At 36.0% G+C, this 13,562-nt stretch overlaps 1 protein-coding gene across 9 annotated transcripts in view; it reads right to left on the bottom strand.

Annotated features, from left to right (window-relative positions):
* Nucleotides 1-218: 218 nt before the first annotated feature.
* The window catches only part of stau (double-stranded RNA-binding protein Staufen), a 260,623-nt gene continuing 247,279 nt past the window's right edge, over nucleotides 219-13,562 (bottom strand). For 2 of the 9 annotated variants that reach the window (XM_090376023.1, XM_090376017.1), the window contains exon 12: nucleotides 236-855. In XM_090376023.1, coding sequence (XP_090232149.1) covers nucleotides 738-855 — 118 coding nt within the window. In that variant the 3' untranslated portion in view covers nucleotides 236-737. Of the gene's footprint in view, nucleotides 856-13,562 lie in introns of all 9 variants that reach the window. The other 7 variants (XM_090376019.1, XM_090376018.1, XR_016547104.1 and 4 more) reach the window with 5 other exon arrangements.

Here is a 13,562-nt window from a genome sequence, read left to right on the forward strand (position 1 = left end):
ATACTACATATACAATGTACAAAATAAGAAAAAGAGCAACCTGGTAACAATGGCTGCATCATTCTTTAATGAAGAATCATACAAAAAGAAAAAAGGATACAAAAAATATATGTATATGTATATATATATAAATAATTCCTAACAAGAACTCCGTCTAAAACAGCTTAATATTAAACTATACTGTACCACCAAAATTACATTATTTATATATATATATAAAAAGGCATTACATATCCCTATATAATCCTTTAAAATGCTTAAAGAAAAAAAAAAAAACTAATTTTTTGCAAAAAGACGTGTGACTATTTAGAGGCAAAAATTAATGATCTGCAGTAACAGGCATTAAAGTTTTATGCATTATGTTTATGAAAAAAATATATGGGAAATGCAAGTTATTTGCAACAGAGAATCAACACTCTTCAAAAATCATCTTATCCTTTTCAATTACTAAAGTAGCTTAATTTCTGCTATTTTATACCCAGAAAGAGGAAAACAATACATATTAGATAAATAATTTTCTGCATAAGTCTGCAATATCAGTTATTCTTTGAAAGATTATTTTAAGAGCAGTAGAGCTTAAACTACACATTTTTGTGATAATCAAGTATAGCCTCAAGATGGCATTGTTGTCTTCATATGTGATCATAAAATTGGTTTGTAAAATTAAACCGAGCCCGGCAGTGGCGGCCATCTATCAGTCTAGCCGATCCACTCCTGAGCCAGGATATTCTTAAACCTCAGTGTGTGTCCTTGGCAGTAATGGGGACATTTGACCCAGGTTTTGGGTTACTGCCAAGGTCAGGACTTGGAGAGTTAGCGAGCTTGGGTGCAGTACTTTGTCCTGTCATATAAAGTCTGCAAAAAAAAAAAAAAAAAAACATAAAATAAAAATAAAGTAAGTGTAGTACAATAAGTGATATGTAGGGTATTTTCCCCCAAAATATAATCTAAATTATATGGAAGAGTCAATATACTACAGAAAAACAACTTGAAAACTTCTCACAAGAGGCTGACTTGGCGCATTATGGCCTTAGCTACCAATGCGCCATTAAAAATCAAATCAAATCAAAATCTCACATGAGGTTATATTCCTGAAGATGTTCGTGAAAGTGATGGGGCAGATTACTGGGTTGCAAGACATTTTTGTGTAAAATTTATTTTAGTATACAATGAAAACCTAAATAAAAATATAGGGCATCCAACTGTAGAGCATATCCAAATATTTAAAACAATTTATTTTTTAACAACATTATTAGTTGAAGCTTTGTAAGATTCCACCTTTTTAATGTATATTTTTAAATATTATATTTTATATATTATGACATGAAATTTTGATATGATTAAACTAATTAAGCTGATCAGCATTATTTTAAATTTTCATTTATTACTGAGCATGTGCATCCAATTAAAAGACTAGGAATTATCATTAAAAATCAATAAATAATACATTAAGACATTATGTTTACTGCTGTATAAATAAATTTCAGAATAAAATGCAATTCAAAATACACAGAAAATGCATTTTTTTTGCACTGATTTCTGGGTCCATTTAGAGTGCACATTCAGCATTTATGTGTATAGAACGGCTAACATATAAGTGCAAAAAGCATCATTTTAACGTAGCCATCTACCAAAGTAGTTAAATTAATTAATTAAATTGGCATCGTTTTAGTTATATCTCATATTGTGAATGCCTTCACAATGAGTTTGGCATTAGCAGAGGCATATGATGCAAGAAAGCAAACTTATGCAGCATCAGCCAAAAAAAAAAAAAAAAAAAAAAAAAAAAAAAGACACTCTCATTTCACCCCTCCGTTCATTCAAATACCTGTCCAGCTCAGCCTTAAATTTATTTAGGTTATCAACTTCCACAACAAAGGACGGAAGTCTGTTCCACCAACCAACTACCCGCTGGCTCAAGGCAAACTTCCACACATCTATCCTACATCTGTCTTTTCTTGAATTGAATTTATGCCCTCTCAGGTGATTATTCTGAGCAAGAGGAAGAACCCCATCAGCACTGAGCATGCTCAAACCATTCAAGGCTTTATACACCTCAATCAGATCACCTCGCAGGCGCCTAGTCTCCAGACACTGTAATTTGCAAAACTTAAGCCTTTCTTCGTAAGAGCAACCCTTTGTTCCATTCACTAATCTTGTTGCCCTTCTCTGTACTCGTTCCAACAGCTTTACATCGTTCTTAAAATGAGGCCTCCAAACCTGTATACAGTACTCAAGGTGTGGCCTGACCATTGCCTTATACAAGGGGATAATCACCTCCTTATCCCTGCTAGAAAAATTCCAGAGTTGCCATAGTATTGTACTACCTCGAATAAGTAACACTTCAATGGAGAAGACTGCTCTTACTTATTCTCAGCGGATACCACCACCCAGACGGCACCGTTTCAAAGCTTGCTGGCTTCTCCTTGGTGGGTGGGAATTATTAGTGTTGTAATTATAACGATGCCAATTTAATTAATTTAACTACTTTGGTAGACGGCTACGTTAAAATGATGCTTTTGCACTTACCTATATATTAGTCATTCTACCTCGTAGCATGAGACCTTTGCCCTTAAATATTTTATAGTCTATATCACTGCACACCATCAAGCATCTCTCATATTGTGAAGCTATACTTCATAACTGAGTTTTCACTATTGCAACACCAGGGTACCTGCCCACCCACCAAGGAGAAGCCAACAAGCTTTGAAACAGTGCTGTCTGGGTGGTGGTATCTGCTTAGAATAAGTAACAGAAGTCTTCTCCATTGGTGAAGACTGCTGTTACTCGAGATAGTACAATATCATGGAAACTCATTATGAAGGCATTCACAATATGAGATATAAATAAAACAATGCCAATTTAATTACTTTGGTAGATAGCTACGTTAAAATGATGCTTTTGCACTTACCTATATGTTATTCATTCTAGCTCATAGTATGAGGCCTTTGCCCTTAAATATTTTATAGTGTACAGAATGGTTAATCGTGTAGGAAAAGCAGGTTTACATATAGCGAACAAGAAAATTCTACCGAAGCATATCTCAATTTTTCTGAGAATGACTAAGCATAAATGCCAAAGATGTAAAAGGAGACGTTTTGGGTATGTATTTTATAAGATTTTCTTATAAATTCTGTTCATTTGGCGAATTTTTAGAAACCAACTGGTTTTGAATTTTGGCTAAGAATACTAAAAATTACTTGCTGGTAACCATTTGCATTTGCTGAACAGCAAATGCAAATCACAACATTGCTACTTGCAACATACCACGGAATGCATTTCTCATTGCACTTGCACCCATATTTTTCCCAATCAAAGTTTATTATTCCACCCCCCCCTCCAGGAACCTAACCCTGACGTAAATCAAGAGCTACCTGTACTGTTAATCAAATACAGCAGGCCCCCGTTATAACGCGGTTCGCTTTACGCTGATTCGCTATAACGCTGTTCTTATATTATAACCCGTATCTGACTATAACGCTGTCACAGATCACTATAACGCTCTTTTACAGATTGCATTTTTGGCATATTTAACGAAATCGTTTCATTTGATGGAGTCATAGCTTGAAAATGAATAGCAAAACAGCATTAAAACGTTTCCCACGCTGACTTGAGAAATTTTCCCACACTCAGTGAAATTTTCTCGCACGATAATTTAGTTTCAGTACAGTGACTTGTTACGTAGTTCCGAGATCAACATTTTAAAAAATGATCAAGTATATTGCTTGTAATATTTGCGTTATATGCATTTATCCAAAGTCTAGTCATCACTCAGTAGAGTATTAGACATCGTGCGTAACGGAAAGTTTACTTGAACATTGTATCGTAATTAATTCAACCAACGCAGTTACATTTTCGAAGAGCTAATAATGACTGATAGGAATGAAAATGCAACAACGTGTGGGTGCAGTACGAAGACTATAAATGTAAGAAAAAGACTGAATTTGAAAATTAAATTAGACGTTTTGAAGCGAATCGATTCCGGTCAACGACAAACGGATGTGTGCCATAATTTAGGACTTGCAACTTTAACTGTAAGAACAATTATAAAAAAATAAAGAATTAATTTTTGCAGCGGGAAAGATAGCTGTTCCACTGCAAGCAACTAGGACTAGGCCGGCTATTAGGATTGAAATGGAAAGACTTTAATTTTATTGAAGATAATATTCCAATTCAGAATTCAGTTAAGTTAAATATTAAAAAAAGAGAGAGAGAGAAAGAGATTAGCCAATATGATGATCTGAAGAAAACTCGCCTAAAAAAAAAAAAAAAAAAAAAAATGTGGAACCATTTAAAACTGGTAAGGGCTGGTTGAATAGATTTAAAATCCAGGGAGAAGCCACAAGTGCAGATCAAGGAGCCGAAACTTTCAAAAAAGAACTTGTTAAAATTGTTGAAGAGGGGTATTATGTGTTATACTTCTCAACAAGTTTTTAACATAGCTGAAGCAGGACTTTTGTGGAAACGAATGCCTAAAAGAAGTTTCATATTGAAAGAAGAAAAAAACATGCCAGGTTTCAAAGCGGCGAAGGATCGGTTGACTTTATTGTTGGTTGTAACGCTGCGGGGGATTTAAAATTAATACCCCTTCTACTTTATTTGGAAGAGGGCCAAAGTTCAACTCAAAATCCACACATTTGTCATGATTAAATTCATCAATTAAATTAAATTCATTATTTTAAATGGAATTTTAAATTTACTTTTGATACGCAAGTAGTTACCACATAATTATACGTATGCAATGCAGAATATTTTATATGTGCAAATATTTGAATATTAAATATTTTGACTGACATTTGTGCATCTTTTCATTACTGTTTATTATTTATTAGGAAATATCCTATGGCACCGACCGCAGCTCATAAATACATATGTTACCTTATGGGAAAGCGGCGCTCGCTTAGCGCGGATTCACTTAGCGCTCTGTTTTTCCGGAACAAATGATCAGCGTTAAGCGGGGGTCACCTGTACATTAAAAATCCAGATGTCAGTATGATAACTTTCTACCATTAATTAACCCAAGTCAAAATTAATCAAAATTAATTATGAAATAGTCAATCAAAAATTGCATTAACACTGCACTATTATATGTTCATCCAGTTTTGTGGTATTACTCTATATGTAAACATAGCAGCCAGCTCTTAACCTTCAAATCTAGAGATCAAGCTGTAACCATGATGGAAACATTTGGAAAAGCAGGAGGTTTTCATAAAGACAACACTGCACTAGAAATTAAATTTTACTAAAAACATACACATTTTATATTAAATACAAGTACAGTCGTCCTCGTATAGCACGATAGTTGTGTTCCTAGAAACTCTCATGCAATGCAAAATTGTGCAATATAAACAACAGGCCCTATGGGGAAAAACAGGGTTAGGTGCCGACCTCCAAAGATTGAACACACATTTGCAACCAAAACATTACCAAACACAATAAATAATCGTATTATGACTATTACGTAATAAAATATTGCTAATGCTTTTGCTTCTATCGTAAGCAAATTTGTTTTTTTGTTTGATTTTCTATCCAAATAGATGACGGCCCATTCCATCTCTTCCACTTCTTTGTGTCTTAATCTAATGGATTTTAATTACTTTGAGTTGTTCCTACTATGAAAGTTGTTTTTATTTTCTCTGCATTCTTTGTAATTCTCGGCGTTGCCTCATTTAGGCCTGTAGCATGTGCAATATCACATGGTCTTTCATTTCGCTCAAAGCGTTTCACAATTTCATATTTTTTTTCTCTATCGACAGAGGCGGACTGGCCATAAGCCTTACTGGGGAAACCCCAGTGGGCCGGAGGGCGGTGTGATTTTGGCCATAAACCATAGTATGAGGCCACTAGAAATTTTCCCGGGTAAGAATTTTTGACCCAGTCCGCTTCTGTTTATTGATATTGCTTTCCTTTTTCTCTCTGAATCTGTAGTGTCTTCACCAGGATGCTTCCTTTTCACACCTTTTAAGTATTTCACTCATTTTTAGGGAATAAAGCACAATTACAAAATGAGGAGGCATGCTTGATACACATAAACAAAGCTGCGCACTTATGTGCAAACCCCTCTGGGGTTTGCACATAAGCTTGCGTATAAAAAGGTAATTTAAACCTGACTCAATCACGTTGTTATTCTTTAAACTCGTTCTTCTTCCTTTGGTGGAAAAAACAGAATATTTTTCCCACACAACGAAACAGTTTCATCTTTTACCTCAAGATCACCTGTTCACAATACCTTTGAACTGCTCCATACCGACACCCTTTCCCAAAATGCACTAAGTGTCGCATCCTCAAGTAGTAGTGTAATAGAGGGATTAAACTATTGTTCAGAAGCTTTTAATTTTAACCTTTCCACACCTGCCATACCATTATTCACCATATTCCTTAATTGCACTACCAGGCCTACTGCCACTAATGGAAATATTTCCGTAATGATGTTTTTGTTATTCCTTAAGCGCTTTACTTCCACACACACTATACTTACTAAGAGAAATATATTTGTAAGATTTTATGTCTTACAGTTTCATGATGTTTTCAGGTTTCCGTTGCATTTGTACTGTGCATAACAATCCCTCATTTGCAAATTCAGCAGTATTAATGATTTATTGGTGTAGATTTTATAACCTTTATGTGAATAAATCATGGATAATTATTTTATAAATTAGTACCGAAAAACCAGAATTGTTGTATCGATACCAGAAAAAAAATGACCAGCATCCCAGAATCTCAGTATTGTAAGCCCTATTTTTGACAAATGGGATTTCCTAGAGTAGTTTGGGATTTACAGTAATTTTTATGATTATGTTAATGTAGACAATGTTAATGCATGTGAATTGCAGAGTCTTGAAGATATTTGCAATGAAGATCAAAATATGACTGATAGCGAGTCTAAACAAGAAGATGAGCCTGCTGAACGAACATTCGATGTTGTTGTTATTTGGTTTTTAGGAGCATTAGCAACTAAGGCCATATTGCTCCGGGAATATGCGGTGGTCATTCCCTGACCTTTGCGCATCCTCCGTATTTGGTGGTGACGGGCTCGAACCCCGGTGTAATCAAGAAGAGTGTGCTATGCACTGCTGCTCCTTCCCACATTGAAGATACATTTCTTGCACTCACACCTGGATTTCTTCCCGCCAAACTGCGGTTGTTGTTTGTTTGTTTTTTTTTTTTTTTTAGGAGCATTAGCAACCAAGGCCATATTGCTCCGGGGATATGCGGTGGTCATGGGCTCGAACCCCGGTCTAATCAAGAAGCGTGTGCTGCGCACTGCTGCTCCTGCCCACCTGGCTATGGAAGCGCCCCAAAATGCAATGCCATCGCAATGAATACAGTGAGCACTTCCATCAACATATTGCATTGATGGAACAAAGATACAAAAGCAAATGGAGAGCCGCTGTGTTACCCAATTATTATTGGATGGTGAAGAGGGATGCTCCTGATGCTGAATACAAGCGAAAGGCAAAAATGCCCCGTGTATGATACAGGTATGCTTGTAGCTACATCTTAATGACATATAAATAAAAAATACATGGTATAAATATAAAAAACTACTTTTTTCAAAAACAAGTGCCAATCTGCCATTTTAAGCACTATTTTTCTGTGTTTAGCACCCCAAAATCTGTAAAGATAACTTTTCATGCCCATAACAAGATATGCCCCAAAATTTGTTGTTCAGTGTTATTAGTCTTCACCTCTGAGTATGTGACTGTCTGCGCTTTATATTTCTGGATTCCCCCCCCCCTGCTTCCATAGTTCATCACATGCTTTGGAGAATGCTAGGTGGTTACTGTTACAATGAGGACAATGAGTGGTAATGGTGCAATCAGATTGATTGTGCTCCTTTGATCCACAATTAGGAGATACTGCCTCACTCCAATATTCAGTTTGAGTAGCCATATTTTTGACACTTGTAGCACCTGATATTGTTTGGGATGTAAGGCAATGGAGATAGCTCGCTTTGACAGATGTTAGTAAGCTGGGAGAGCTAAAAGTGAGGATAATGTTCCTTGCTAGAACAAGACTACCGTCTCCTTGAGTCATGATTCTCCTTGCTTGGATGACTCTTTGTTTACATACTTCTTGGACAATTTCCTCCTGTGATATAGATAATGAGTCCATCCTGTTATTAGTCCCTTTGAGGAGGTTAGGGTGGCATAGGGACTAACTTTTATTGGGTTGGGATTTAGTAGTTTCTACAAGATTGCCAGACTGGAGTCACCTTACTGATTTCGGTGAACCTGCAGCACTCTATGCTTTTCTGCATAAGGGAGATAATTTATACTCAGAGGCTGTTCTGATAAGAGTGCAAAATGAGAAAGAATGCTGCTATCTGCTTGAGGGGTTGTTTTCAACCTCTTGGATTGAGAAAAGTAATTTTTGGTATTACAGGTGACCCCCACTTAACGCTGATAATTCGTTCCGGAAAAACAGAGCACTAAATGAATCCGCGCTAAGCGAGTGCCGCATCCCCATAAGGTAACATATGTATTTGTGAGTTGTGGTCGGTTCCATAGGATCCGACCACATCAACAATCGGTCGGTTCCTAATCAATAATAAACAGTAGTGAAAAGATGCACAAATGTTGGTCAAAATATTTAATATTCAAATATTTTTAAATATAAAATATTCTGCATTATATACTTATATAATTATGTGGTAAATTCTTACCACATAATTATCAAAATTAAATATCAAATGTATTAAATATCATAAGTATCAAAATTAAACTTAAAATTCCAATTAAAATCAAGAATTTAATTGATCTAAATTGATTTTAATTTAATCATGAATTTCATCATGACAAATGTGAAGAATTTCACGAAGAATTTAATCATGAAAAATGTGACGATTTTGGGTTGTACTTTGGCCCTCTTCCTGGTAAACTGAAAGGGGTTTTAATTTTAAACTCCCCCTACAGCGTTACCATCAACAATAAAGCCAACCGATCCTTTGCTGCTTTGAAACCCGGCATGTTTTTTTCTTCTTTCAATATGAAACTTCTTTTACGCATTCATTTCCAAAAAAGTCCTGCTTCATCTATGTTAAAAACTTGTTGAGAAGTATAACACATAATACTCCTCTTCAATAATTTTAACAAGTTCTTTTTTGAAAGTTTCAGCTCCTTAATCTGCACTTGCAGCTTCTCCCTGGATTTTAAATCTATTCAACCAGCCCTTACTAGTTTTAAATGATTCCACATTTTTTTTTTAGGTGAGTTTTCTTCAGATCATCATACACTAATATCTCTCTCTCTCTATAATATTTAACTTAACTGAATTCTGCAATGGATATTATATTCAATAAAATTAGTTAAAGTCTCTCCATTTCAATCCTAATAGCCAGCCTAGCCCTAGTTGCTTGCAGTGGAACAGCTGTCTTTCCCACTGCTAAATTAATTCTTTACTTTTTATAATTGCTCTTCCAGTTAAACTTGCCAGCCATAAATTATGGCACACATCTGCTTATCGTTGACAGGAATTGGTTTGCTTCAAAACATCTAATTTAATTTTCAAATTCAGTCTTTTTCTTACATTTGTAGTTTTCATACTGCATCCAGACGTTGCTTTTTAATTCTCATCCGCCATTATTAACTCTTCGAAAATGTAACTGTGTTGGTTGCATTAATTATGATACAATCTTCGAGTAAGCTGTCTGTTAAACACAATGTCTAATACTGTACTGAGTGATGGCTAGACTTCAGATAAATGCATATAACGCAAATATTACAAGCAATATACTTGATCATTTTTTAAAATATTGATCTCAGAATACGTAACAAGTCACTGTACTGCAATTAAATTAGCGTGTGAGAAAACTTCACTGAGCATGGGAAAATTTCTCAAGTCGGCATGGGAAACGTTTTAATGCTGTTTTGCTATTCATTTTCAAGCTATCGACCATCAAATGAAACGATTTCATTAAATATGCCAAAAATGCAATCTGAAAAAGAGCATTATAGTGATTTGTGACAGCGTTATAGTCAGATACGGGTTATAATACAGAGTGTCTCAAAAGTATTGGTACAAACATTTAGGGGAGGTAGGTAACATCTAAAGGAATGTGAATTGCATAGTAACCCATAACTGGAAATGTCACCGTAAGTCGGTACACGGCGCTGTTCATCAGTTCAAGAGAGGGAAAATTTCTGGTTTACTCATTCAAGCATTAGTCGCTGCACAAAGAGCATGCATCGATATACGAACTGTGAGCTGGCAGACATGCACTTAGTGTATGGATTAGCAGAGGGCCCACACGGTGTGCGCCCCCATGCGGCACAACATTGCTTCGCAATAAATGTGTGGGCAGATATGGTTGGTGACCTTAGTCGGCCCATACCTGTTACCATCCCGCATGAACTCTGCTAAATATCGGATCTTTCTTGAACAAGTTCTACCAGGGTTACTTGACGATGTTCCAGCAAATGTGAGACGCAGCATTTGGTTTCAACATGACGGGACGCCTGCCCATTATAGAAGGTGTGTTTGTGACCATTCGAACAAGCGTTTTGGGCGTTGATGGATTGGCCCCGTTGTCTGGCCCCCCACACGCTCACCTGATTTATCCAGCCTTGATTTCTTTCTGTGGGGGTCCCTCAAATCTATCGTGTATGAATCGCCTGTGGAGACGGAAATGGATCTCGTGGCGAGACTCGTATGCGCTGCTGCTACTGTCAAAAAAACTCCAGGTGTGTTCGACCATGTCCGCCAATCCATGCTGCAGTGTCACGCATGCATCGCATCTCATGATGGAACCTTCGAGCATCTGTTGTAACATCAAGAAATGCGTCCATCTCATACTCCATTGTTAATATTATGTCAAATAAATGTTTGCCACTAATTACTGTCTTGTGTCATTTCTGCTTCTTGTGTTTCTGTTACTACTTTCCTGTGACATTTCCGGTTATGGGTTCCTATGCGATTTACATTCCTTTAGATGTTACCTACCTCCCCTAAATGTTTGTACCAATATTTTTGAGACACCCTGTATAAGAACAGCGTTATAGCGAATCAGCGTAAAGCGAACCGCATTATAACGAGGGCCTGCGGTATTTGTCTCAGATCTTGAGCTCGATGGCTCCAAAGGTGGTTTTCCTTTCTGAAACTTATAATTTTTAAGACTAAATTTTATATTAATTAATGAAAACATAAGAAAAACTTTTAAAAGAACAGGACCTGTAGATTTGAGAAAACACTATAAATTGCTCAGAGAATAGCTTGATCACTATAATGCCTGGCAGCCAGGGCCTTTTCAAAATGAAACATTTTTTGTGTTTGTGCGTTTCAGCCTTATCATTCATTTTAATTGTAATGTCTTTCCTCATTCTCTTGAGAATTATACTTCTGTTTATTTTCAAAACTTTTTGTTTTTAACTGTTTATTTTTTATATTGCAATTATCAATATAATAGGTCACTACCTTGCGTATTCAGAAGTCTGCAGATAACTGTTTCGAGACTCTGCCAAATAAAAGATGAGTAATAAAGAAGACTATGACAAACTATTTAAAATTCAATAACAGTAAAATTTATCATAAACAACATCCTAGAAGTATACAGACAACCCCTGTATAACACACACATGGTACTTCTACAACACCGTTTTGCTCTAACACGATTGATAAATTGCGACAATCCTCACACAGCACAGTACTTATATAACACGGAGAGAGAATTTCAGTAAACCTCACATAACGATATTTTTGTGCTTTTGTGAAGGGAAAACCATGCTATTACTTTGGACGTAATTTTTCAACATTTCCACTCTTTTTGAATCCCCACTGTTGACTTGCAGGTAAAAAAAAATTATTGAGAAATTCCTGTATTTATTTTGTTGGGAAATCCCTGTGTTACGTTATATGCTATTGAACTTGTGGAAAAATCTAGATTTCAAAGTTTTATTACTATTGGATAGCACACCAGGCCATCCAAAAGATTTAAGTCATCCAAACATTAAAGTTATGTTCCTACCACCACAGTTGTACTAGGTTAATACAACTTATTTCATTCAGCCATTAGATATTATATCCACCTTTAAAACTCATTACATCAGATTGTGGAAAAAATTGATTCTGAATCTACTGAAGTAATGGAGGCATGGGAACATTTTTCAATTGTAGACTGTATCAGAATCAGCTTTATCACTGAAAGAAGTAAAACCGTCAATGTTAAATGCATGTGGAAAAATGTTATTGTTATTTGGTTTTTAGGAGCATTAGCAACTAAGGCCATATTGCTCCGGGAATATGCGTTGGTCATTCCCTGACCTTTCCGCATCCTCTGTATTTGGTGGTGACAGGCTCGAACCCCGGTCTATATCAAGAAGCGTGTGCTATGCACTGCTGCTCCTTCCCACCTGGCTGCGGAGGCGCCTTGGAAAAATGTATGGTCAGAGTCAGTTCATTCAGGAAATACGGTCGAACTGGCAGAAAACGGAATCGGTGCAATTGTAAAACTTGCTGCTTCTGTAGGAGGTGAAGGTTTTGATGATATGGCTACTGAAGCCGTCGTGGGTAGCACAGTTGATAGAACTGCCCTCCTCCCCACACCGGGTGGAAAAGATCTGAGTTCAAATCCCATCAATGACGGGAGGAATTTTTATGGATCTTTTTCACAACGTGGCTGAGTTAGTCAGTCTCAGACGAGGGTAGCATGGTTTTTCTCCCGGAAACTCTGATTTTTTGTCCATCAAAACAGAAAACCTCAGGACACACGCAATTTATAGACAATATACACAGAGTAACGTGGCCTTAGTCACTTATGCTTCTAAAAAATAAAAAAAAGATATTATTACTGAAGACACTCAAGAATTACTGGTAGAAAAAGAGGCTGGAGAAGTAAATTTGGCGGAAATAACATCAGGGGTAAAACCAATTCAATTCAAAGGATGATAGTGAATATGAAAATTCTAAACTTCAAAATTTTAGACTAAAAAGCATAAAGTTAGCCGAGCAATTAGAATCTTATTTTTTAAACGCAGATTCTTGAATGAAAGGAGCCCAAAGTTCAAAAGTGAGCTTAAAAATTGCTTAGTTCCATACAATGAAATGCACAAAGATTTATCAAGCAAAAGCAAACAAACCCAGATTAGATTTTTTAAAGAGTAGAATATACACAAAATCTAGAACGGTGTATTTTTGTTAGCTTTTGGAATGTAACCCCCTTTTTGTACTTTTTCTTGGTCTCATATAACACGATTTTGCACAACACATTTTACAGGAACATAACTACTGTGATACACAAGGATTACCTGTATTTACATTTTTTTTGGTACTACTTCTGAAAAGTAGTAAAAACTGCTAGTGCCACAGTTTTTAAACACTTTTCACCACACCTGACATACTAGCAGCTGTAGTATGGTAAAAATAATGATTAAATTCTGTTTTACAAGCAATTTATACCTGTGGTGAGCCACCTTTCTTTGCAAGTGTTTTCATTCTTTCACTAATCACAAACTAGCAATACTTATGTGATATCCCATTATTAGAATTATCTGATCTATAATGAATTATCAGAGAAACTGTTTTCCAGTGGCAATATATATATATAAAAAGGTATGGTTTATGTAGTG

This window comes from Mastigoproctus giganteus, chromosome 6 (assembly GCF_048544385.1).
Source record: "Mastigoproctus giganteus isolate SK-2022 chromosome 6, ASM4854438v1, whole genome shotgun sequence".
Classification (NCBI taxonomy): Eukaryota; Metazoa; Arthropoda; class Arachnida; order Uropygi; family Thelyphonidae; genus Mastigoproctus; species Mastigoproctus giganteus.